The sequence below is a fragment of the Salmo salar genome, chromosome ssa28, assembly GCF_905237065.1.
Source record: "Salmo salar chromosome ssa28, Ssal_v3.1, whole genome shotgun sequence".
Lineage (NCBI taxonomy): Eukaryota > Metazoa > Chordata > Actinopteri > Salmoniformes > Salmonidae > Salmo > Salmo salar.
In genome coordinates this window covers 22,029,923-22,057,495 of record NC_059469.1, presented here as the reverse complement: position 1 = coordinate 22,057,495, position 27,573 = coordinate 22,029,923, and the positions used below count along the sequence as shown (strand labels likewise).

Genomic DNA, 27,573 nt, shown 5'->3' with positions numbered 1-27,573 from the left:
CAGATCCACAGACGACGCAATCTCTATTGCACTCCACACTGCCCTTTCCCACCTGGACAAAAAGAACACCTACGTGAGAATGCTGTTCATTGACTACAGCTCAGCGTTCAACACCATAGTGCCCTTAAAGCTCATCACAAAGCTAAGGACCCTGGGACTAAACCCCTCCCTCTGCACCTGAATCCTGGACTTCCTGACGGGCCGCCCCCAGGTGGTAAGGGTAGGCAACAAAAGGAGGAGGGGTGTGGACTACAGGAAAAGGAGGGCCGCACGCCCCCATTCTTATCGACGGGTTGTAGTGGAGCAGGTTGAGAGCTTCCAGTTCCTTGGTGTCCACATCACCAACAAACTATCATGGTCCAAACACACCAAGACAGTTGTGAAGAAGGCACGACAACACCTATTCCCCATCAGTAGACTGAAAATATTTGGCATGGGTCCTCAAATAGTTCTACAGCTGCACCATCAAGAGCATCCTGACTGGTTGCATCACAGCCTGGTATGGCAACTGCTCGGCCTCCTTCCGCAATGCGCTACAGAGGGTAGTGCTTAAGCCCCCAATCACCGGGGCCAGGCTTCCTGCCATCCAGGACCTCTATTATTTTTTTTAAATTTATTTAACCTTTATTTAACTAGGCAAGTCAGTTAAGAACAAATTCTTATTTACAATGACGGCCTCCCTGGCCAAACCCTAACCCGGTCGACGCTGGGCCAATTGTGTGTCACCCTATGGGACTCCCAATCATGGCTGGTTGTGATACAGCCTCAAATCGAACCAGGGTCTGTAGTGATAAAGGCCTCTAGCACTGAGATGCAGTGCCTTAGACGGCTGCGCCACTCGGGAACCCTATACCAGGCAATATCTGAGGAAGGCCATAAAAACTGCCAAAGACTACAGCCACCCTAGTCATAGACTGTTCTCTCTGCTACCGCCCGGCAAGCTGAACCGGAGCGCCAAGTCTAGGTCCAAAAGGCTCCTTAACAGCTTCTACCCCCAAGCCGTAAGACTGCTGAACAGCTAATCAAATGGCTATCCGGACTATTTGCAGTGACCCTCCCTTTTTTATGCTGCTGCTACTCGCTGTTACTACCTATGCATAGTCACTTTACTCCTACCTACATGTACACTACCGTTCAAAAGTTTGGGGTCACTTAGAAATGTCCTTGTTTTGAAAGAAAAGCACATTTCTTGTCCATTAAAATTACATCAAATTGATCAGAAATACAGTGTAGACATTATTAAGGTTGTAAATGACTATTGTAGCTGGAAACGGCAAATTTTTTATGGAATATCTACATAGGCGTACAGAGACCCATTATCAGCAACCATCACTCCTGTGTTCCAGTGGCACGTTGTGTTAGCTAATCCAAGTTTATAATTTTAAAAGGCTAATTGATCATTAGAAAACCCTTTTGCAATTATGTTAGCACAGCTGAAAACTGTTGTGCTGATGTTCTTCACTCTTATTTTTCTTAAAACTGCATTGTTGGTTAAGGGCTTGGAAGTAAGCATTTCACGGTAAGGACTACACCTGTTGTATTCGGCACATGACAAATACAATTTTTTTGATTTTATTGACCTCAATTCCCAACTTATATGCATTTACTAATGACATAAAGCTTGTAATTATTCTGGTGTGGAAGAAAGCGCAAATATTACTGCCAGATATTTATATTATAGCCTGAGGGACATACCATGACCATTAATTCCCTGAAGTATGTACATTGTATACAACTTGGTCATTACTCTTCATTACTTGGTCAATCTCTTCATTCAAAGACTCAATCATGGACACTCTGACTGACAGGTGTGGCTGCTTTGTGTGATGTATTGTTGTCTCTCCCTTCTTGCCCTTTGTGCTGTTGTCTGTGCCCAATAATGTTTGTACCATGTTGTGCTGCTACCATGTTGTTGTTATGTTGTGTTGCTACCATGCTGTGTTGTCATGTGTTGCTGCCTCACTATGTTTTTTTTTAGGTCTCTCTTTATGAAGTGTTGTGTTGTCTCTCTTGTTGTGATGTGTGTTTTGTCCTATATTTATATTGTATTTATTTTTTATTTTTAATCCCAGCCCCCGTCCCCGCAGGAGGTCTTTTGCCTTTTGGTAGGCTGTCATTGTAAATAAGAATTTGTTCTTAACTGACTTGCCTAGTTAAATAAAAAATAAAATAAATAATACATAGCATAATCATCATCCATTTACATTATCTATTATTTAATTTTTTTAATAATCTTATTTTTAATTAATTAAATATTTCAACCGAAGATTACACAATACAACAGCAGTAGTGTTGTACCTCTATACATGATTGTATGTACTATTATTATTACTACTGATATTAACTGTATTTCATTATCCTCATTGCATTGTACTGTATTTACTGAAATGCTGTACCACTATACTGCCTTGGCAATATCTACAAATTGTATTTCATGCCAATAAAGCAATCTGAATTTGAGAGAGCGAGAGAGCGAGAGAGCGACAGACAGACAGACAGACAGACAGACAGACAGACAGACAGACAGACAGACAGACAGACAGACAGACAGACAGACAGACAGACAGACAGACAGACAGACAGACAGAGAGAGAGAGAGAGAGAGAGAGAGAGGCTTCTTTCTGAGGTCATGGAGACATGACCTCAGAAAGAATGAAATGAAAAGGTAAAAGATTAAAGGAGTGGTAAAGGTGAAAGCAAGTTCACGGGAGCTGCACATACAATAGGAGCAAAGAGAGATGGAAAGAAAGGACCCAGAGAGCAATACTGTTTAGGTCAGAATAGGAAAACAGTCTCCATGTACAATCCATACCCAATTCTCAGCACCAACACCACTAAACAGACATTTTGGAACCAGGGAGGCGATCTCCAAACTACTTAGTTGGGACCCTTCCATCCAGCCAAGCACAAAGCGCCTTTAGCCCTATGAGCCAAGCACAGCCTCGTCAGCCAGACATGTGAGCAGATGACATAGCCTGGTCGGTCAACGTCAGCAAAGAACATTCCCAGCCTGACAAGCCAAACACAGACAGAACCCTTATTGCCGTGAGCCTCCCAGGCCCGTCCAGTGTACTGTACCTCCTCCACTCCATAATGGACCTGATAGAGTCTTATCAATAATCCAAACTCCCGCCTACCTCAGACAAACTGTCAAGAGTGAACCTGCATGTAAGCATTTCATTGTACTGTGTACATATGACAAATAAACTTGACAACAAAGACAAGAGATTCCTCTTCAGCCTGTACTGTATGTGGAGGCTGTCTGTCAGTAGAGAACAGAGCACACCGATCCACCTGCCACGCCGAGGCCAGGAGAACAGCTTCAGAGTGCTGCCCTGCGCCTTTTGTTGTTGTTTTGCCGTTCTAGTTCTGGGTCAGTGGTTCGCCATGAAAGGAAACACTACTCACAAGAGGAGCAAAGCCACACAGTATTTATGAAAAGGTTCCTCCCTCACAAGGAAAGTGTTATGATATATTTGGGTGGCATCCTGAGGAACATAATTGCCTACAAGACAATGAATAGTCCCAGTATTACTGTGAATATACCCTTTATTATAATATGTCCATGTTACCCATCTTACCACTGATTATCAGCAATGAGGAGAATAGATTATTTTATTATTTGAAGCTTTTGTTCCTGTCTATGTTAGTACAATCAGCACTGTTTTTATTGACCTAATATGAACAGCTCTGAAGTTCTTCTGTATGTGGTCAACTGGGCACTGAACACATAGAGTTAAATCTAATACTGTAATTACATATTTATTAACTATGTTTTAGTGGATTTATGATGTTTATGTTATGTTGGGCAGTGTATGTGAAGTGTGGTAGTCAGGACAGATGCTGATATTTGCATGTCCTTGGCTGGGGCTGGAAACTGTAGGGATATACAGGTTTCCTAAAAACATAACCTATTCCTCCTCAGTGAACCTCACCCTCTCTCCTATAGTGAACATCTTGAGGAAGGTGTGCCTACGTTGATCACATGATCCAATCTATGTCACATGATCCAAGTTAAAGTCTCCTCATAATCCAAGAAACATGTCAGCATGTATTGTGTGTTGGACATAGCATTGATAATCTCATTTGGTGGACGATTGAAGATTTAGAGAAACCACATGTGCATAACTCTTCATTAGGTGTAGCCTAATGTGCTGCATGTCTTCTCAAATGAGTCTGCAGCTGCTTATCTTATAAGAGAGCATATGGCCTTAAGGAAACCTCATGATTCCAGTATTTAACTGGAAGGCTGTGAAAGAGGGACTTCTCTGTGTGCACTTTCTTCTCTGTGTCCATCTCAAGGCCATCATGGTTTCCAAGACATGCAAATGATCAATCAATTGCAAGTTATGTTAGTGGTTTAGAAGCAGCTCTGTCAGTGAGACTCATAGCTGACTGGCCTTGTCATCCCACATTGGATTTTAACGCACTGTTGCTTTTGACATGGAAACGTTGCTTTTCTCAGAATGCAGGCCTACATCGCAGCTGATAGGAATATTTATGACCTGCTTGTAAGCGCCGTCCTCTGCACCGTTCCTACGAAACAGGGTTATATGCGCATGGATCTGTCTGGGTCCAGATCGTGGGATGATACCGGTGGCCTAGAGAAGTATCAAAGCACCAGGAAACTAACGGTGGATGCCAGCCAGGGGGTTTTGTGAGGATGGTGTTGTTGATGATGATAAAGTAACATTATTTATAGCTCTAGACTGTTTTGCCAAATAATAATGGAGACTTTGTATAATTTATTCTAATCGTAAAGGCATCAGGATGCTGAGTGTGAGATGAAAACTACTTGGTAAAAAGGCACTATGTGCAAGGAGCACCAAATAATAACGGGACATAGCCTACCCATTCCTCGTAGTGCTTACTGCCATTCTGCAATATATCTTCAAACTGTATGATGCAGTTAGCCACGAAATCGTCATATCCAATTGGCGCGTCGTGAAACACCGACAGTTCGATTTTCCTTCCGTCATGCACCTCCGTAACGAACTCGTCGTTCCACGCAGGACTGTTGGTTTTCTGTTTGGTGGAGGTTTGGCCCACACGCGAGTCATCCACGTTTAGTGCGATGTAGGTGTCTAGGAGAAAAGTCTGGGTTTTTGGGCCAACCGCATGCCTGAGAGACCAAGCCGTCGGTTTCAAGTCCAACGCCTCACAAATCTTGATCTTCAATAACCCATTGAAAACCACCATTGCGGTGATGTAATCCTCTTCAATGGGCTTTGGAACAAGAATGGTTGTTTACAATATATTCCTTTAACCCAGCCACTTCAACGGGTCATAAATAATTTAGCCTAGTTTTATGTAGCGTTTGAATCCTCAAATTAAGACCACGGATTGAATGGTTTTTCCAAGAGGTTGTGACTTGAATATAAGGGGAAAATGCCGTCCCGTGTCACTCTATCACACACGTACCAATCGGATGCTTATCAGTCGTTTTGAAACAGTCCAGAGACAATAAATGTTCTTGTTTTTGCTCTCTAACAGTTTCGGTTTTCACAATGATAATCCACATTTGGGTTTTAACCAGACAAAGCCTTTCTTTTGAATATAATAAATACACGTATTGAGAAGCGTATACGCAGGAAAAATATGACCATGCAGCAGTTGGGATATCAACAGCCTACCCAAACCGCAACCCGACAGAGCAAAATCTATCAAAGATATCTATCCTCGGCAACTCCACTAGGCTCTGGAAACACTCGTATTCCACTGTTGGAAGATAGGGCGACTCCTGCCTCCTTGCAGTGCATTTGGGATGTTTCCCAAACAGGCTACTCGACTTGTGAATAGCTCAAGCAATGTATAGTTGCCGGTCGACTCTAGGTTGTGGTTTTCTTGGTTTCTGTTCTGCTCCTTATCCTCCCAGGATGTTCTCTCGCCGTTGCTGTTCTTGGTTTCCTGCAGACCTACCTCTTCTCCCCCCCGACCGTCTAAACGCTGCTGCAGGAAATGCGCAAAACACGTCAGTTTCTCGGCGCGCCGCGTCTTGTCTATGCCAGATGGGGGAGTGCGACGCAACAGTCAGTGTAGGCGAGCGGACCAGGCTGTCAGGACATAGGCGCATCCCAAGTGCTCAAGTGATAGACACTGGGATATTATTTTCTGGAGTAGGCCTACTCATTCCATTTCGGGAACATATCGGGGAGGCTCATCGCTGATGGGGTTATGAATACTGTTATAAAAAGGGACTATTGCACCAAATACATGGAAAAGGGGTGGATCATCGGGGTGGTTCGGTATGTCTGTTATTTGCAACATATGATTATTTTAGCCTACTTGATATAAAACTGACCGTTGCACCTGAATTACACCCATAGCTATAACAACAATACTTTATCTATTTTTCAAAACCATATCGTCGCGGATACAATTCACACGGTTTTAGCATTGGGTAAACCATAGGAAATTTAATTATTGTGGATTTCTTTGCGACCTGATTAATAACCCATAAAATATGAAGAGAGCCCACATTTTCCTAATATCTACATTTAAATGTATCCATAAATAAAGCGTGTTTGACCCAACAGTGCATCCCTATTGTCTGGCCTATAACATCAAACGTCTAATTTATCGACCTTGACACAAGAAAAGCAATGTAAAAAAGCAATGTGGTGCCATGGTTGATACCGGCCAGGCAAAGTTTGCAACCACATATCACTGAGGTTTGTGTGGAAATTCCCTTCAGTGTTGCACGTCGGTCTGCTACAAATGCACCACATTTAGACTGCGTTTGCTGTGTAAAGCTGGCGTCTCATTTTTTAGTGTATGGCTCCACCACGTGGAAGGAATGAGGTGTCTGCACAGTTAGGCATATGGAAGAATAGTGGAACATTTAATTCACTATGACAACTAGGCTTGGCTACATCAATATTGTAACAGCACACAAACTCAGAGAACAACAGCTGCCTATACAGTGTAATCAGAAAGTATTCGGACCCCTTCTCTTTTTCCACATTTGGTTACATTACAGCCTTATTCTAAAATGGATTACATTAATGTTTTTCCTCATCAGTCTACATACAGTACATCCTCATGACGAAACGAAAACCGTTTTTTTGCATTTTTTTTAAGATAAAAAACAGAAATACCTTATTTACATAGGAATTCCGACCCTTTGCTATGAGACGCGAAATTGAGTTCAGGTGCATCCTGTTTCCATTGATCATCCTTGAGATGTTTCTACAACTTTTTTGGAGTCCACCTGTGGTAAATTCAATTGATTGGACATGATTTGGAAAGGCGCACACCTGTCTATATAATAAGGTCCCACAGTTGACAGTGCATGTCAGAGCAAAAACCAAGCCACGAGGTCGAAGGAATTGTCTGTAGAACTCCAAGACAGGATTGTGTTGAGGCACAGATCTGGGAAAGGGTACCAAAAAATGTCTGCAGCATTGAAGGTCCCCAAGAACACAGTGGCCTCCATCATTCTTAAATGGAAGAAAGTTGGAACCACCAAGACTCTTCCTAGTGCTGGCCGCCCGGCCAAACTGAGCAATAGGAGGAGAATGGCTGTAGTCAGGGAGGTGACCAAGAACCCGATGGTCACTCTGACAGAGCAACAGAGTTCCTATGTGGAGATGGGAGAACATTCCAGAAGGACAATCATCTCTGCAGCACTCCACCAATTAGGCCTTTATGGTAGAATGGCCAGACAGAAGCCACTCCTCTGTAAAAGGCACATGGCAGCCCGCTTGGAGTTGCCAAATGGCACCTAAAGGACTCTCAGACCATGAGAAACAAGATTCTGGTCTGATGAAACCAAGATTGAACTCTTTGGCCTGAATGCCAAGCGTCACGTCTGGAGGAAACCTGGAACCATCCCTACGGTGAAGCATGGTGGTGGCAGCATCATGCCGAGCGGGTGTTTTTCAGCAGCAGGGACTGGGAGACTAGTCAGGATCGAGGAAAAGATTAACCGAGCAAAGTACAGAGAGACCCTTGATGAAAACCTGCTCCAGAGCTCTCAGGACCTCAGACTTGGGCTAAGGTTCACCTCACCTTTTTTTGTATGCTATTTTAATATATGAGAATTAACCAATGATATCAGGCCACACCCGGCCATGATTACAGACACCTGTGTGTCTTTTGACACTATATAAATGAGTCATCCCACAGTGTTTGTCATTATACCCTGATGAAGACAGCTTGTTTGTCGAAACGTTGTACATAAATATTTTTGCATCTGAGCACCTAGAGTGTGCGGCTCGCCGCTTGAGAGGATCTGCAGAGAAGAATGGAAGAAATTCCCTAAATACAGGTGTGCCAAGCTTGTACCATCATACCCAAGAAGACTCAAGGCTGTAATCACTGCCAAAGGTGCTTCAACAAAGTACTGAGTAAAGGGTCTGAACACTTATGTAAATGCAATATTTCAATTTTTTTTTTTTTATAAATTTGCTAAAATTTATAAAAACCTGTTTTTGCTTTGTCATTATGGGGTATTGTGTTCAGATTGATGAGGGGGGAAAACGATTTAATCAATTTTAGAATAAGGCTGTAACCTAACAAAATGTGGAAAAAGTCAAGGGGTCTGAATCCTTTCCAAAGACACTGTATCATCAGTTGAAACGTCTTTCCTACCTGCTACCGTTCTTCTGTGAGCTGCTCCATGCCACAACCATGAGAGCTGCATGCTCTTGCTGCCTTCAGATGATATTCCATTGAAACTAGGCTATGTGTGTTATTATTTTAGGCAAGTCAGTTAAGAACAAATTATTATGTACAATGACGACCTAACCCGTAACTACATAATTGTATACCTCCACTACACTACTTTGATACACATCAGTGGGGATTAAGAAGCCAGTACACACAATGGTCTGGTGCAATGTTCCGTCTAAAGTGCGTGCGCCGGCGCACAGTAGCCCTGAGACTGCCGCGCAGCTCCCCAGGACTGCAACACAGAAGAAATATCAGCTCATGAGATATAACTTCACTCAACTTTCTAGAGCAGTGGTCACCAACCAACCGGTCAATCTCCAAGGCATCCCTAGTTGATCGCCAAACATTTCTGTAAAAAACCCAACGATAAAGCTTGTACCCAAGAAGGCAAAGATAACAGAACTAAATGACTATCGCCCGGTAGCACTCACTTCTGTCATCATTAAGTGCTTTGAGAGACTAGTCAAGGATCATATTACCTCCACCTTACCTGCCACCCTAGGCTCATTTCAGTTTGCATACCTCCCCAAAAGGTCCACAGACAATGCAATCACCATCACACTGCACACTGCCCTATCCCATCTGGACAAGAGGAACACCTAGTTAAGAATGCTGTTCATTGACTACAGCTCAGCATTCAACACCATAGAACATTCCAAGCTCATCGTTAAGCTGGGTCTCAACCCCACCGTATGCAATTGAGTCCTGGACTTTCTGACGGGGCGCCCCCAGGTGGTTAAGGTAGGAAACATCATCTCCACTTCACTGACCCTCAACACTGGGGCTCCACAAAGATGCGTGCTCAGCCCCCTCCTGTACTCCCTGTTCACCCATGACTGCGTGGTCATGCACGCCTCCAACTCAATCATCAAGTTTGCAGACGACACAATAGTAGGGGGCTTGATTACCAACAACTACGAGACTCGAAGTGTGGTGTCAGGAAAACAACCTCTTACTCAACGTCAACAAAACAAAGGAGGGGCCTCCCGAGACTCTGGGTTTGAGCCCAGGCTCTGTCGCAGCCGGCCGCGACCGGGAGGTCCATGGGGCGACGCACAATTGGCCCATCGTCGTCCGGGTTAGGGAGGGCTTGGCTGGCATGGATATCCTTGTCTCATCACACACTAGCGACTCCTGTGGCGGGTCGGGCGCAGTGCACGCTGACCAGGTCGCCAGGTGTACGGTGTATCCTCAGACATATTGGTGCGGCTGGTTTCTAGGTTGGATGTGCGTTGTGTCAAGAAGCAGTGCGGCTAGGTTGGGTTGTGTTTCGGAGGATGCATGGCTCTCGACCTTCGCCTCTCCCGAGTCCGTACGGGAGTTGCAGCGACTACTACCAATTGGGGAGAAAAAAGGGGGGGAAAAAACAACAACAAAAAAAACAAAGGAGATGATCGTGGACTTCAGGAAACAGCAGAGGGAGCACCCCCCTGTCCACATTGAAAGGACAATAGTGGAGAAGGTGGAAAGTTTTAAGTTCCTCGGCGTACACATCACAGACAAACTGAAATGGTCCACCCACACAGACATTGTGGTGAAGAAGGCACAACAGCGCCTCTTCAACCTCAGGAGGCTGAAGAAAATTGTCTTGTCACCTAAAACCCTGACAAACTTTTACAGATGCACAATCAGAGCATCCTGTCGGGCTGTATCACCGCCTGGTATGGCAACTGCACCTCCCTCAAGGCTCTCCAGAGGGTGGTGCGGTCTGCACAACGCATCACCGGGGGCAAACTACCTGCCCTCCAGGACACCTACAGCACCCGATGTCACAGGAAGGCCAAAAAGATCATCAAGGACAATAACCACCCGAGCCACTGTCTGTTCACCCCCCTACCATCCAGAAGGTGAGGTCAGTACAGGTGCATCAAAGCTGGGACCGAGAGACTGAAAAACAGCATTTATCTCAAGGCCATCAGACTGCTAAACAGCAATCCCTAACTCAGAGAGGCTGCTGCCTACCGGTACATAGAGACTCACTAGTCACTTTAAACAATGCCACTTTAATGTTTACATTTCTTACATTAATCATCTCATATCTATATACTGTATTTTATACCATCTATTGCATCTTGCATATGCCGCTCTGCCATCGCTCACCCTTTAGATTTGTTTGTATTAGGTAGTTGTTTAAAAAAAGAAGGGAATTGTTAGATTACTTGTGGAATTGTAATATTACTTGTTAGATATTACTGCACTGTCGGAACTTGAAACACAAGCATTTCGCTACATCTGCTAACCATTTGTATGTTACCAATAAAATTTGATTAGGTTTTTTGATTTGCCATTTTTTGATTTGTCTTAGGTAGGTGCACCCGATTCAGCTGCCCTGCTTGCCGAGTAGGCAAACTGTTGCCATTTTGAACCATTTCATGTGTCTGAAGGTACGATCTCTGCCTTCCCGGTGGGCCCAGAGAGCACTATAGGGCTACCGTTGGTAAAGCGGATGGCTCAAATGATCGTGTCTGCAGTAAGGTAGCAGTCATAAAAGAAAGCTATAGCAAAGTTAATACTGGGAGAATTAAAACCATGACTAGAGAGAGTCTGTCAACGAAAACAGCAAAGAGCTGCTGCTTGTAGGAGTGAGTTCATGTTTAAATTCTTACTCAACACTGTCAACATTTTATGAACCGTAAAATGTGCGTTCTTCCAATTTCCACTCAGCGCTGCAACAAGCACTGCAGCAGTAATGAATGAGTAGGAAACTGTATCGATAGGTCTGCATTGTTGTTATTATTAGTGGCTTGGGACTTTTTTAATATCAAGGAATATTTTACTTTCTCTGAGTTCATAGGAGTAACAACATGAATTTGTGCAGCATAAATAATGCAGTGCGACTCGAGTTCGCAATCAGCTGGCGACTGGAACCAGCTGCAAAAAACACTCAAACTGGACCGTTTTATCTCCATCTCTTCATTCAAAGACTCAATCATAGACACGCTTACTGACGGCTGTGGCTGCATCGCGTGATGTATTGTTGTCTCTACCTTCTTGCCCTTTGTGCTGTTGTCTGTGCCAAATAATGTTTGAACCATATTTTGTGCTGCTGCCATGTTGTGTTGCTACGTTTTCATGTGTTGCTGCCATGCTGTGTTGTTGTCTTAGGTCTCTTTTTGTAGTGTTGTGGTGTCTCTCTTATCGTGATGTGTGTTTTGTCCAATATTTTCATTTTATTTTTAATCCCAGCCCCGTCCCCGCAGGAGGCCTTTTGCCTTTTGGTAGGCCTTCATTATAAATAAGAATTTGTTCTTAACTGGCTTGCCTAGTTAAATAAAGATCAGCTGAAGGACAGTGTCCATTTTTGGTCTGTGTCAGTGGGGGAACAGGAGCGCGGAGGGATGTTGAGAGGTGGACCCTCAGTCTGCTGAGACTGACCACAGATGCAGGCACCATCATCCCAGTAAAATACAAATACAACTATTTAAATGTATGATGACGCAGCGGTGCGTCACAAGTAATAAAACAACGGCTCTATTACCGGTTTGATCATATAGCCTACCTTAAAAAAAAGATATAATTAAAAACAAATGTCCCGAACATCAGTACACTGGCAGGGCAATTCAAGCAAAGCCAATGTGCGGTGATAATGTATTGGGCCTATAGCTTACTGCACCGACCTCACTGCTACAGTACTGTTTTTAATTGGTTAATGTTGCATAGGCTTACGTTTTTTAAGTAATGTTAAAAAAAATCTGAGCGGTAGATCTAGGCTTACATTTTGACTCAGAAAAGGTTGGTGACCACTGTTCTGGAGTTTTCCCTGTTAATACTATCAACGTTTCCCTTTACTGTGGCAATTGTGATCTTTTCAACGCAATATTAGCCAATTTGAATGCAGCATATCGAAACAAAACGAGCTGTGCAAGAAATTGTTTAGTAGGCAGAACGCATCAGAGTAGGATTTTATTGCATTGACATGCACGACAGCCCATACTCTACAGACCAGTGCAGTTTAACCAATCAGAGCTGCAGTAGGCCTATAGGCAAATAGACCATTTCCATATATGGATCTGCGCCATTTACTTTGAACTGTTGGTGGCGGTAATGCACCATTAACATTGGATGCCATCCGCCGTTAAACCCCATCGAAGAAGAAGACTTTAAACTGGCCGTGAGTAGATGTGCTCGTTTTGAGATCAGAGCGAGAGCTGCATGTAGACACGTGCACATTTTGTACAAGTTCTTTGCTAGTTAGTGAGTTATTAGCCCAGTTATAGATTATTTGTATTCAGCCATAGGGGAGTGAATGCTTCCTACAAGAGCACAACACACGTACATTTCTAGACATCTTTGAAAAGCAAGTCAGGTAAAGGGCTTTTTTTGTCTTAAAGGGGCAGTGTTGTATTTTGAGACAGGCTTGAATAAGCTAAGTAGCCAAAAGGCAGAGGGTAGCATAATTTGTCTGATTCTCTGTAATAATGGTATGGGAATAATAATGCATTTATTTTTTTAGTGTTTTTTTTTTGTTGCATCAAACAACACTACATTTTCAGTGACCTCCTTGTCTGAAGGCCAATCCCTGCATGTTTTTTTCAAAAAGTCTCATGGAATGCGGGCCTACATTGAACACCACACATTGGCTGCTACTGTAGGCTGAATGATAGAACAGCTATTTCCATGTTAAAATGTTATGGGGTGCATTTTCTCCATTGTTTATGATGGTAGGCCACTCTGGTAGGCCTACATTATGATCAAATAGCCACAGTAGTCTACTTGGCCACTGTTAAAACTGTAACTTAAAACGGGTACAGCCTCAGTGTTCACATTAAACGCATGCTGGAAGTTGCACTGAATTTCACGTTCAAGTTGGCGCTCGGCAGACCTGAAATTTGCTCAGTGATGGAAAAAATTTGAGGGAACTTTGGTGTGGTGTATACCTGTGTATAGCCTCCACTACACCACTGGCCCCTTGTGTTTTACAAAAAGTGCACTCTTCTACATGAGTGCGCTGGTATTATGGTTGCTGTCCTTTCAGAATCACAAACCTGTCACACACTGAAGGTCTATAGGTTCACCACTGTACTAACCTGTCACACACTGAAGACCTATAGGTTCACCACTGTACTAACCTGTCACACACTGAAGACCTATAGGTTCACCACTGTACTAACCTGTCACACACTGAAGGCCTATAGGTTCACCACTGTACTAACCTGTCACACACTGAAGGCCTATAGGTTCACCACTGTACTAACCTGTCACACACTGAAGACCTATAGGTTCACCACTGTACTAACCTGTCACACACTGAAGGCCTATAGGTTCACCACTGTACTAACCTGTCACACACTGAAGACCTATAGGGTCACCACTGTACTAACCTGTCACACACTGAAGGTCTATAGGTTCACCACTGTACTAACCTGTCACACACTGAAGGTCTATAGGTTCACCACTGTACTAACCTGTCACACACTGAAGGTCTATAGGTTCACCACTGTACTAACCTGTCACACACTGAAGACCTATAGGTTCACCACTGTACTAACCTGTCACACACTGAAGGTCTATAGGTTCACCACTGTACTAACCTGTCACACACTGAAGACCTATAGGGTCACCACTGTACTAACCTGTCACACACTGAAGGTCTATAGGTTCACCACTGTACTAACCTGTCACACACTGAAGACCTATAGGTTCACCACTGTACTAACCTGTCACACACTGAAGACCTATAGGTTCACCACTGTACTAACCTGTCACACACTGAAGGTCTATAGGTTCACCACTGTACTAACCTGTCACACACTGAAGGCCTATAGGTTCACCACTGTACTAACCTGTCACACACTGAAGACCTAAACTTCACCACTGTACTAACCTGTCACACACTGAAGGTTTACCACTGTACTAACCTGTCTATAATAGATATAAAGACTGTTAAAATTTCCTTCTGTTACAATTTCCCCCGGTCTCACCTTACTAACAGTGAGCGTGCAACTTTCCAACAATTTCCCCTAACAGTGAATTAAGGAAATTCTTACAAAGTTTTAGGATATTTTCAATGAAAGTAAAGGACAGTTATGTTATGAGTAAAGTAGGAAGCCCAGTTTTCAATAAGCGATGAAAAATTAATGTTTCAGGGAAGGAGTGTATATACAGTTGAATTCGGAAGTTTACATACACCTTAGCCAAATACATTTAAACTCAGTTTTTCACAATTCCTGACATTTAATCCTAGTAAAAAATCCCTGTTTTAGGTCAGTTAGGATCACCACTTTATTTTAAGAATGTGAAATGTCAGAATATTAGTAGAGAGAATGATTTATTTCAGCTTTTATTTCTATCATCACATTCTCAGTGGGTCAGAAGTTTACATACACTCAATTAGTATTTGGTAGCATTGCCTTTAAATTGTTTAACTTGGGTCAAACGTTTCGGGTAGCCTTCCACAAGCTTCCCACAATAAGTTGGGTGAACTTTGGCCCATTCCTCCTGACAGAGCTGGTGTAACTGAGTCAGGTTTGTAGGCCTCCTTGCTTGCACACGCTTTTTCAGTTCTGCCCACAAATTTTCTATAGGATTGAAGTCAGGGCTTTGTGATGGCCACTCCAATACCTTGACTTTGTTGTCCTTAAGCCATTTTGCCACAACTTTGGAAGTATGCTTGGGGTCATTGTTCATTTGGAAGACCCATTTGCGACCAAGCTTTAACTTCCTGACTGATGTCTTGAGATGTTGCTTCAATATATCCACATAATTTTCCTCCCTCATGACGCCATCTATTTTGTGAAGTGCACCAGTCCCTCCTGCAGCAAAGCACCCCCACAACATGATGCTGCCACCACTGTGCTTCACGGTTGGGATGGTGTTCTTTGGCTTGCAAGCATCCCCCTTTTTCCTCCAAACATAACGATGGTCCGTTCTATTTTTGTTTCATCAGACCAGAGGACATTTCTCCAAAAAGTACGATCTTTGTCCCCATGTGCAGTTGCAAACCGTAGTCTGGCTTTTTTATGCCGGTTTAAGAGCAGCAGCGGTCTTTCAAGTTATGTTGATATAGGACTCGTTTTACTGTCGATATAGATACTTTTGTATCTGTTTCCTCCAGCATCTTCACATGGTCCTTTGCTGTTGTTCTTTGGCACTTTTCGCACCAAAGTACGTTCATCTCTAGGAGACAAAACGCATCTCCTTCCTGAGCGGAATGATGGTTGCATGGTCCCATGGTGTTTATACTTGCGTACTATTGTTTGTACAGATGAATGTGGTACCTTCAGGTGTTTGGAAATTGCTCCCAAGGATGAACCAGACTTGTGGAGGTCTACAATTATTTTTCAGAGGTCTTGGCTGATTTCTTTTGATTTTCCCATGATGTCAAGCAAAGAGGCACTGAGTTTGAAGGTAGGCCTTGAAATACATCCACAGGTACACCTCCAATTGACACAAATTATGTCATTTAGCCTATCAGAAGCTTCTAAAGCCATGACATAATTTTCTGGAATTTTCCAAGCTTTTTAAAGGCACAGTCAAGTTAGTGTATGTGAACTTCTGACTCACTGGAATTGTGATACAGTGAATTATAAGTGAAATAATCTGTCTCTAAACAATTGTTGGAAAAATTACTTGTGTCATGCACAAAGTAGATGTCCTAACCAACTTGTCAAAACTATAGTTTGTTAACAAGAAATTTGTGGAGTGGTTGAAAAACAAGTTTAAATGATTCCAACGTAAGTGTATGTAAACTTCTGACTTCAACTGTATTTGGCCTGGCGAAGGGGTTTTATTCGCTGACTGAATGGAAGCTGATAATTCCGTTTTTTTCTCCGCTGGTCTCGCATGGTCTGGGGAAGAAATTACGAGTCCTCACTGTCGAGAAATTATGGGTCCTCACTAGAGGTCGACCAATTTAATCGGTATGGCCGATGTTCACGGTTTCATAACAATCGGTAATCGGCCTTTTTGGATGCCGATTATGGCCGATTACATTGCAATCCATGAGGAGACTGCGTGGCAGGCTGACCACCTGTTACGCGAGTGCAGCGTCAAAAGGACCTTGTGGCTGCAAGGAGCCAAGGTAAGTTGCTAGCTAGCATTAAAGTTATCTAATAAAAAGAAACTATCTTTACATAATCAATAGTTAACTACACATGGTTGATGATATTACTAGGTTAACTAGCTGCTTTGCATATAATCAAAGCGGTGCCTGTTAATTTACCATCGAATCACAGCCTGCCTCAACTTCGCCAAACTTCAGTCTTAATTAACCGTAATTAATTTGCAAGAATTTTACATAATTATGACATAACATTGAAGGTTGTGCAATGTAACAGCAATATTTAGACTTAGGGGTTGCCACCCGTTCGATAAAATACGGAACGGTTCCGTATTTTGCTGGAAGAATAAACGTTTTGTTTTCGAAATTATAGTTTCCAGATTTTACCATATTAATGACCAAAGGCTAGTATTTCTGTATGTTTATTATAATTAAGTCTATGATTTGATAGAGCAGTCTGACTGAGCGGTGGTAGGCAGCAGCACGCTCGTAAGCATTCATTCAAACAGCACTTTACTGCGTTTGCCAGCAGCTCTTAGCAATGCTTGAATCACAGCGATGTTTATGACTTCAAGCCTATCAACTCCTGAGATTAGGCTGGCAATACTAAAGTGCCTATTAGAACATCCAATAGACAAAGGTATATGAAATACAAATGGTATAGAGAGAAATACTCGATGCGTCATAATTCCTATAATGACTACAACCTAAAACTTCTTAACTGGGAATATTGAAGACTCATGTTAAAAGGAACCACCAGCTTTCATATGTTCTCATGTTCTGAGCAAGGAACTTAAACTTTAGCTTTTTTACAGGGCACATATTGCACTTTTATTTTCTTCTCTAACACTGTTGCATTATTTAAACCAAATTGAACATGTTTTATTATTTATTTGAGACTAAATTGATTTTATTTATGTATTATATTAAGTTCAAATAAAAGTGTTCATTCAGTATTGCGGTAATTGTCTTTTTTACAAAAATATATATATATATATTTGTAAAAAAGATTCGATACCGATTAAATCGGCCGATTTTTATATATATAAAAATCGGCCGATTTAATCGGTATCGAATCTTTTTACAAATATATATATATATATATATTTTTATATATATATATATATATATATATATATATATTTTTTTTATATATATATATAAAAATCGGCCGATTTAATCGGTATCGACTTTTTTGGGCCCTCCAATAATCGGTATCGGCATTGAAAAATCATAATCGGTCGACCTCTAGTCCTCACTGTCAGAGACCGAGTCAAGACAGACACTGCTTTCTAACAAAGATATAGAGTACATATATTTCAGGATGTTGTGTATCCCTGGAAAATAATCAGAATTCATGTAAACATAACATTTTGAAAAATTAGCTTGTCCAAAAAAGTGGTCTCTTGGTACAACTTACCCCGGGTATGAGGTAAGTTGAGCATAGGGACAGGGTAAGTTGAGCCGCCTTGGGGTAAGTGGATGATGGTGTCCTGTGATAGTGGGTGATAGCACTGGTAGGTCAAAGTTTATTTCATGGAATGGAGGTATGGTACAATATATTGTATATTTTAAATGTATGCCTACATTTAGATATAGATCTCTCTGTTCAATATTACTTACCCTTCCATTTCTTGACCAATTGTCTGGCACAGGGATGTTGTTTCGATGTGCCAGTTGGCAAGTTATCTGTATTTGAAGCTACTAAGCCCATGGAAAATGGTCCACTAGATTCCTGATATGTTTAGCAAGCTCAGGCACCATGTCATCAGATAAGACCTTGTGTGCCTCTGCTATTCTACCATAGTCTCTCTTTAGCACAGGTACTGTACATGTTTGTTTTATTTTTCTCAGTCTATTTTTGTCATTCAGTCAATTTTTTTCATCCCTTGCTGCTGCTAAAATTGAATTATTCCCTTGCTGCTCTCTCAAAAACATCAAGGGAGGCTAGACCCCATGCTTGTTTAAGTTTGTATACACGGGGCATGTTGATATCGGCTCTGTAACAATAAAAATACACTATCTTGAATTCATATGAATGACACATTGCAGAGAACACCAGAAGAATTATCACTGAATTATCACAGTTAATTATTGTAATGTTTATTTGTGTCAATTAATCCCATAAGGGATGGGTTGCCAACTGGCGATTTGACACAAAAATAAAATGTAATTCATTCATGTCATAAAAAATATAGAGTACCAGTCAAAAGTTTGGACACACCTACTCATTCAAGGATTTTTCTTTATTTTTACTCTTTTCTACAATGTAGAATAATAGTGAAGATATCAAAACTATGAAATAACACATGGAATCATGTAATAACCAAAAAAGTGTTAAACAAATCAAAATATATTTTATATTTGAGATTCTTCAAAGTAGCCACCCATTGCCTTGACAGCTTTGCACACTCTTGGCATTCTCTCAACCAGCTTCATGAGGTAGTCACCTGGAATGCATTTCAATTAACAGGTGTACCTTGTTAATTTGTGGAATTTCTTTCCTTCTTAATGCGTTTGAGCCAATCAGTTGTGTTGTGACAAGGTAGGGCGGTATACAGAAGATAGCCCTATTTGGTAAAATACCCTGTCCATATTGTAGAAAGAAAAGCTCAAATAAGCAAAGAGAAACAACAGTCCATCATTACTTTAAGACATGAGGGTCAGTCAATCCGGAACATTTCAAGAACTTTGAAAGTTTCTTCTAGTGCAGTCGCAAAAACCATCAAGCGCTATGGTGAAACTAGCTCTCTAGAGGACCGCCACAGGAAAGGAAGACCCAGAGTTACCTCTGCTGCAGAGGATAAGTTCATTAGAGTTACCAGTCTCTGCAATTAAATCGGCAATTAACTGCACCTCAGATTGCAGCCCAAATAAATGCTTCACAGAGTTCAAGATCAACTGTTCAGAGGAGACTGCGTGAATTAGGCCTTCATGGTCGAATTGCTGCAAAGAAACCACTACTAAAGGACACCAATAAGAAGAGACTTGCTTGGGCCAAGAAACATGAGCAATTTACATTAGACCGGTGGAAATCTGTCCTTTGGTCTGATGAGTCCAAATGTGAGATTTTTGGCTCCAACCGCCGTGTCTTTGTGAGACGCAGAGTAGGTGAACGGATGATCTCTACATGTGTGGTTCCCACCGTGAAGCATGGAGGAGGAGATGTGATGGTGTGGGGGTGCTTTGCTGGTGACACTGTCTGTGATTTATTTAGAATTCAAGGCACACTTAACCAGCTTGGCTACCACAGCATTCTGCAGCCATATGCCATCCCATCTTGTCCCGCGGAATGACGCTGGAGAGACGAAGCAGGTATGGGGAGTAAAACATTTTATTATAACGGACAGAGACGAGACAGGAACAGTGTCAGAAACAAATTCAAAAGACAAAAACAATACAATGCAGCAGTGGGGAACTGACAAATATAGGGGAGGAAATGACAGGTGATAAGTGAGTCCAGGTGAGTCTAATAATGCTGAATGCGTGTGACGAGGGAAGGCAGGTGTGTGTGATGGATGGCAGGAGTGCGTGATGAAGGGTCATCTGGCGCCCTCAAGTGCCAGGAGAAGGGAAGAGCGGGAGCAGACATGACAGTACCCCTCCCTCTTGGGACGCCACCCGGCGTCCCACCTGGGAAAACCGGCCGAGACATTGGCGCTGGGCAAGCCTGTTGGGGTGTGAAAGCCTGGCGAACTGGCAGGAGCGTGAGAGCCGGCCGAGGCATGAGAGCCTGACGATCCGGCTGAGGCAAGACGCCTGTTGATCCCGCAGCAGAAGGGGAGCCCGATAATCCAGAGAAGTGTGTCGTGGGATGGGAAGCCGCCGAGCCAGGAAAACCTCTCAAGCCAGTGTAACAGTGTAGGTTCCGTCCCTCTCTTCGCCCCAACCCGGGCTCGAACCAGGGACCCTTGCACACATCAACAACTGACACACCACGAAGCATCGTTACCCATCGCGCCACAAAAGCCGCGGCCCTTGCAACGCAAGGGGAAACCCTACTTCAAGTCTCAGAGCAAGTGACTTCACTGATTGAAATGCTATTAGCGCTCACCACCGCTAACTAACTAGCCATTTCACATCGGTTACACTCACCCCCCCTTTGACCTCCCTTTCCGCAGCAACCAATGATCCGGGTCACGGCACCAATGTAACAGTGTAGGTTCCGTCCCTCTCTTTGCCCCAACCCGGGCTCGAACCACCAGGGACCCTTGCACACATCAACAACTGACACCCCACGAAGCATCGTTACCCATCGCGCCACAAAAGCCGCGGCCCTTGCAACGCAAGGGGAAACCCTACTTCAAGTCTCAGAGCGAGTGACGTCACTGATTGAAATGCTATTAGCGCGCACCACCGCTAACTAACTAGCCATTTCACATCGGTTACACCAGCCAGGGCGTGAAAGCCCGACGGGCTGGCTTAGGCACCCCGGTTCCATCAGCGGCAGACTCCACCCCGATGTCACCAACAAAACAAAAGACAAACAAAAACTCCTGGGCCAGCTGGGCGAACAAGAACTGACGATCCGGCTGAGGACCGACTTTGGATGGGCGCCATCCGAGCCAACCGGGGAAAGGAAACCTCTCAAGCCAGGTAGGGCGTGGAAGCCCGACGAGCTGGCTAGGCATCCCCGGTTCCATCGGTGGTGACCCAGAGCTGCTGCCACCATTCCAACTGGAACGTCAGTACTCCCCGATGTTTGGCTGCTGCATTGATTGTTTTTTGTCTTTGTTTTCTGTTTGCTGACGCTGTTCCTGTCTCGTTATATGTCCGTTATAATTAAATGTTACTCCCCATACCTGCTTCGTCTCTCCAGCGTCATCTCATGTGACACATCTGGTTTGCGCTTAGTGGGACTATCATTTGTTTGTCTACAGGACAATGACCCAAAACACACCTCCAGGCTGTGTAAGGGCTATTTGACCAACATGGAGAGTGATGGAGTGCTGCATCAGATGACCTGGCCTCCACAATCACCCGACCTCAACCCAATTGAGATGTTTTGGTATGAGTTGGACCGCAGAGTGAAGGGAAAACAGCCAACAAGTGCATATGTGGGAACTCCTTCAAGACTGTTGGAAAAGCATTCCAGGTGACTACCTCATAAAGCTGGTTGAGAGATTGCCAAGAGTGTGCAAAGCTGTCATCAAGGCAAAGGGTGGCTACTTTGAAGAATCTAAAATCTATTTTGATTTGTTTAACACTTTTTTGGGTTACTACATGATTCCATATGTGTTATTTCATAGTTGTGATGTCTTCACTATTATTCTACAATGTAGAAAATAGTAAAAATAAAGAAAAACCCTTGAATGAGTAGGTGTGTCAATTTTTCACTGGGACTGTATGTATTGTATGTATGTATGTGCCATTCATTCATACAAGGATACACTTTCATGCTCGGGTTAGGACCTCCATATTGCAGCTTATAGAGACCACAACTGATGTATTAAAACCATCTACTTTAGTTAAGATACAAGCATAATGAAGCCTATAACACAATCAATTAATTTGACTTCATGAAAATATGTTTTTTGGACCTAACTTGCATGCCACTTTTTCCATGTGGTTTCTTTCTCCATTAAATTATGACCTCTTCCTAAATATTTGGTCACATGATTAATTTTGTGTATGGTTTCCTAGAAACAAGGGGTTGCTCAACTAACCCTTTGGCTCAATTTACCCCACTCTCCCATAGAATAACTATAAATCAAACACTTAATCCAGATGTAGCCTCTTGCAAATAAAGGCAATAGGGTCAATGTAGTAAGGATTTTTCAAAATGCGCTTAAATAGGTGCCTAAAAATGTTGCCTTTTCTCATGAGATATTTTGCACTCTGCATTTTAGTGTAGCTCAAAGTAATATTCTTTGGAATAATTGCCTATTATTGCCAAAATCTCAGTTGCCCTACAATTTAAGTGACTCTGGCCCTTTAAATGTGATTCAGAATGGACTACACCATTTTCATCATAGGGTGATTTTCTCGTTGTGAGTACTAATACACTGAAGTACATTTCAGTACAATGTTAGTTACTATAATACAGCGTTTTATAAGTAGTATATTGTAAAGAGTTGATATGACTTAGTGTCCCTCTGAACAAATAGATTGACGGAAGTGATCCTAAACTATGATTGGATGAGCCCTATCACGTCACGTGTTGGCGGAAGTAGCAAGAGCATCGTTTGCCAGATGTTTTGCAACATAGCTTCTAAGCAATACAGCCCTTTCAATTGAAAAATACTATCAACGTGAGTAGCTTGTTGTACTGTTGTTTAACAAACTGCTAAACATCTTTCCATCCTCAATGCAACACTAACCAATGTTTTCATAATGTAGCTATAGGCCTAGCTAGCTACGCCCAGGGAGACAAATCACTCTGGTGACACTCGCGCCAGATTTGAATGAATGATGCTACCCGGCCGTTAGCTTAAGTTAATACAAATTGTAATTTTAAATGGATAGTTGCGGGACGAAGCTACCCGGCCGTAACAGAGGTTGGGCCAGGGGTATTTTGCAGCGAAGAGCAACGTATTCAACTACTAGTTTTTAACTGCAGGCCTCTGCAACCAATACTGTTATAATCATAGCTATTACACTAGAAACCTGACGAACCTTTTCCACGAGTGACACAGAGCGTTCCATTTCCAGCTTAACGGTCGTGCTATCAGAGATCCTTGGGACGTCCCTAACCCTCATTGAAGTAAAACATGGTTAGTGCATAGGGGGTATGGACATCTCAAGTATCCCGTATAGTTTACGTTAGCTTGGAACTACCCTCTTCGAACTGGGGTGAAATCATTACCGCGATTCTGTAGCAAAAGAAACCATTCACTCCAAAAGTTAAACGAAAACGAGAGTTTATATGGGATAAAATCAGGTAGGTCCCTCCCCGTTTGGTTTCCGTAATCAATACACACACCCCTGATGCTCTCCTGAAAATAAGTAGGCCCTAGTATGTGGTGTTATGTTGTATAGTATACATGCTGATCATTGCTCCCCATATTGCTACCAAGTTCCCCAGTTATCAGTGTAACTCAAGTTTATTATGTTCCTACAGTTTGTACATGTATTTTGTTTTCGAGTGCTTACTGTGTATTTGTTCTTGTTTGTTTCCGTTTCTCGGAGCTCTAACGTACTATGAGGCGCGGACGTGTGCGTGGTTTTGAGTGGTGAAGGTATTTCTACCTGCCTCTACCAGTGTCCTGTAAGGGCTGATGGGGAGAGTGTGTAAATACTTATTAAATACAGCCATCTCAGTAGGCCTAGGACTACCAGTAGGCAGTTTCCCAGGCCAAATTCAGATTTTGGATTAAGTTAATTTTAATATTGGTTTCATTGGAGAGCCTTTGCTTTTGTAAGTCTTTTTACCGAGGTTATTGTAGGCCAAGGGCAGGAGTAGAGGCTATTTAGAAAATCTGGTTAAATGTGTATTAGCCTACATACAGTCCCAGTCAAAAGTGTGGACACACCTACTCATCCAAGGGTTTTTCTTTATTTGACTATTTTCTACATTGTAGAATAATAGTGAAGACATCAAAACTATGAAATAACACACATGGAATCATGTAGTAATCAAAAAAGTGTTAAACAAATCAAAATATATTTTGAGATTCTTCAATGTAGCCACCCTTTGCCTTGATGACAGCTTTGTACATGCTTGGCATTCTCTCAACCAGCTTCATGAGGTAGTCACCTGGAATGCATTTCAATTAACAGGTGTGCCTTGTAAAAAGTCAATTTGGGGAATGTCTTTCCTTAATGCGTTTGAGCCAATCAGTTGTGTTGTGACAAGGTAGGGGTGGTATACAGAAGATAGCCCTATTTGGTAAAAGACGAAGTCCATATTATGGCAAGAACAGCTCAAATAAGCAAAGAGAAACGGCAGTCCATCGTTACTTTAAGACATGAAGGTCAGTCAATCCGGGAAATTTCTGTCACAAAAACCATCAAGCGCTATGATGAAACTGGCTCGCATGAGGACCGCCACAGGAAAGGAAGACCCAGAGTTCCCTCTGCTGCAGAGGATAAGTTCATTAGAGTTACCAGCCTCAGAATTTGCAGCCCAAATAAATGCATCTCAGAGTTCAAGTAACAGACACATCTCAACATCGACTGTTCAGAGGAGACTGCGTGAATCAGGCCTTCATGGTCAAATTGCTGCAAAGCAATAGTGGGACTATCATTTTTTTTTTCAGCAGGACAATGACCCAACACACCTCCAGGCGGTGTAAGGGCTATTTGACCAAGAAGGAGAGTGATGGAGTGCTGCATCAGATGACCTGGGCTCTAGAATCACCCGACCTCAACCCAATTGAGATGTTTTGGGATGAGTTGGACCGCAGAGTGAAGGAAAAACAGCCAACAAGTGCTCAGCATATATGGGAACTCCTTCAAGACTGTTGGAAAAGCATTCTAGGTGAAGCTGGTTGAGAGAATGCCAAGAGTGTGCAAAGCTGTCATCAAGGCAAAGGGTGGCTACTTTGAAAAATCTCAAATATATTTTGATTAACACTTTTTTTTTTGCTACATGATTCCATATGTGTTATTTCATAGTTGTGATGTCTTCAATGTTATTCTACAATGTAGATAATAGTACAAATAAAGAACCCTTGAATGAGTAGGTGTGTCAACTTTTGACTGGTACTGTATATGACACAGCATTATTGATAGTGTTGGCTTTGGCTATGACACAGCATTATTGATATTGTTGGCTCAGGCTATGACAGAGCATTATTGATAGTGTTGGCTTAGGCTATGACACAGCATTATTGATAGTGTTGGCTCAGGCTATGACACAGCATTATTGATAGTGTTGGCTCTGGCTATGACACAGCATTATTGATATTGTTGGCTCAGGCTATGACACAGCATTATTGATAGTGTTGGCTCAGGCTATGACACAGCATTATTGATAGTGTTGGCTCAGGCTATGACACAGCATTATTGATAGTGTTGGCTTAGGCTATGACACAGCATTATTGACAGCATTATTGATAGTATTGGCTCAGGCTATGACACAGCATTATTGATAGTGTTGGCTTAGGCTATGACACAGCATTATTGATAGTGTTGGCTTAGGCTATTACACCTTTGTTTGATTTGACAGTAAGAGTGGGTTTGGTAATGGTTAAAAATTAAATGTTGATTATATCTCTCACCAGATGCAACGGCGAACTCGCACAGTTAAAGTCTACACGGAAAAGACAACAGATGGAGATTCCGATGAACTGTGAGTTTTAACTTAAGTTAGGAATCGTGTATGGAATTCATTTGATAAAAATTGTGTTGTTGCGTGTGTATTCTAAAGCTTCTATATTCACAGTTTCCCTTTTGATCAGTTTTCCATAATACAAGCCTCTGTTCCCTTAGTAGTCCACACACTCAGTCAGCGAGTGAAGATGAGATTGAAGAATGGCAGCCAGAATCCAAGGCCCCCAAGAGGCAGCAGAAAGCTCAGCCAAGCGACAAGAAACCAGCAGTGAAGAGGCAGGCTAAACCTAAAGAGCCCAAGGAGTCCAAACCCAAAGCCCCACGCAAACCAGTGGAGAGGAAGCCCCGAGCTCCCAGAGCCCCTAAAGCTCCCAGAGCCCCTAAAGAACCCAAACCCCCTAAAGAACCCAAACCCCCTAAAGCTCCCAGAGCAACAAAAGGAGGTAAGAAGCAGCAGGCTCTATTAGAGGAAGAGGCTGGAGGAGCCAATCAGACTAACTCCATCTGTGATGCAGCGGAGTCACAGCAGTCAGTCAGGGTCAAAGAGGAGGTAAGAGTCATGTAAACTCTCCACCTGTTTAGTAAGCTTTTATTACACTAGTAACAATATTGTGTTCATTTGGTTAGACATTACTTGCTTTGTAATTGCATTGCATTAATGGAGTTGAGTGATTTTTGTTATTACAGTGGTATAGGGACTTAGTGGTACAGTGTAATACGAACTGCTCAACATGATTTCTATGAAATTACTACACATTTGGCTGTACATAATGGTAGACACCTCACTGACTGACTTCACCACTTTTTATATCAGGTAAGTGTTTATATACTCCTCTACTGGATGTCTTTCAGAGACTGTCCTTCATTGTTCCTGATGGATCCTGCAATGACAACATGTCCAGAGCAGGGGGCGGGTGGTCCGAGGGGCCCTCCTCCAGCCATCAGCCTTATGGGGTGAAGAAGGAAGAGCCTGAGGAGGACTTCACGTTTGATGAGCCTTCTCTGAAGAGACAGAAGACCAGCAGTGCGCCTCAGGGCAGGCCCACCAGACTGCCCACCTCAGGAAGAGGCTTTGGAGAAGACCTGAACATGAACTGGGACCTTATTCAAGTAAGTCCTTTGAGTAATTCAACAACAAACCATCATTTTCAGCTCTAACCTAAATAAACTGAACAGTTGCTAAACTGTTGTGCCAAACCACCAAATATGTAAATAGCTGGTCTGACTGAATGGCACCTTAAAATCCTCTGCAAAATAGTTGACCATTGCAATCAATGTATGTTTCCTCATTAATGTAGTATTATTCACATGGTACTTTGATTCCACTGTGATGAAGCGTTCTCCTCTGTGTGTTGTCAGTTGCTGTCTGAGAGGACAGGGGTGGAGCAGTGGGTGTGTTTGAACATTTCCCAGCTCTTCAGAGAGGAGAACACCATTCCCTTTATAGTGCGCTACAGGAAAGAGATGATCAACCACATGGACGCAGACGCCGTGAGGGACGTGCAGCTGGTGCTGGAGGAGATTTAGTGAGGAACTTATTAGTGGGGTGCTATACCAGTTCATTAGACTGGAATAGAAAATAGTATTTGAGTTGTTTATTTGACTTCACCATAAGTAACTTAAGATAATCAAACAAATATTTCATAGTAGCCAGTGGTGTAAAGTACTTAAGTAAAAATACTTGAAAA

At 42.7% G+C, this 27,573-nt stretch overlaps 2 protein-coding genes across 6 annotated transcripts in view; one reads left to right on the top strand and one right to left on the bottom strand.

Annotated features, from left to right (window-relative positions):
- The window catches only part of LOC106589721 (protein kinase C epsilon type), a 157,445-nt gene extending 151,393 nt beyond the window's left edge, over positions 1-6,052 (bottom strand). The window contains exon 1 of the mRNA XM_045709986.1: positions 4,852-6,052. Coding sequence (XP_045565942.1) covers positions 4,852-5,199 — 348 coding nt within the window. The 5' untranslated portion in view covers positions 5,200-6,052. The remainder of the gene's footprint in view (positions 1-4,851) is intronic.
- Positions 6,053-12,718: 6,666 nt separating this feature from the next.
- srbd1 (S1 RNA binding domain 1) overlaps positions 12,719-27,573 on the top strand; it is a 104,802-nt gene continuing 89,947 nt past the window's right edge. Inside the window, exons 1-5 of one of the 5 annotated variants that reach the window (XM_014179988.2) lie at positions 12,719-12,784; positions 25,837-25,904; positions 26,045-26,435; positions 26,738-26,995; positions 27,245-27,411. In XM_014179988.2, coding sequence (XP_014035463.1) covers positions 25,837-25,904; positions 26,045-26,435; positions 26,738-26,995; positions 27,245-27,411 — 884 coding nt within the window. In that variant the 5' untranslated portion in view covers positions 12,719-12,784. Of the gene's footprint in view, positions 12,785-22,810; positions 22,924-23,831; positions 23,851-25,836; positions 25,905-26,044; positions 26,436-26,737; positions 26,996-27,244; positions 27,412-27,573 lie in introns of those variants that run through there. The other 4 variants (XM_014179987.2, XM_014179990.2, XM_045710040.1 and 1 more) reach the window with 4 other exon arrangements.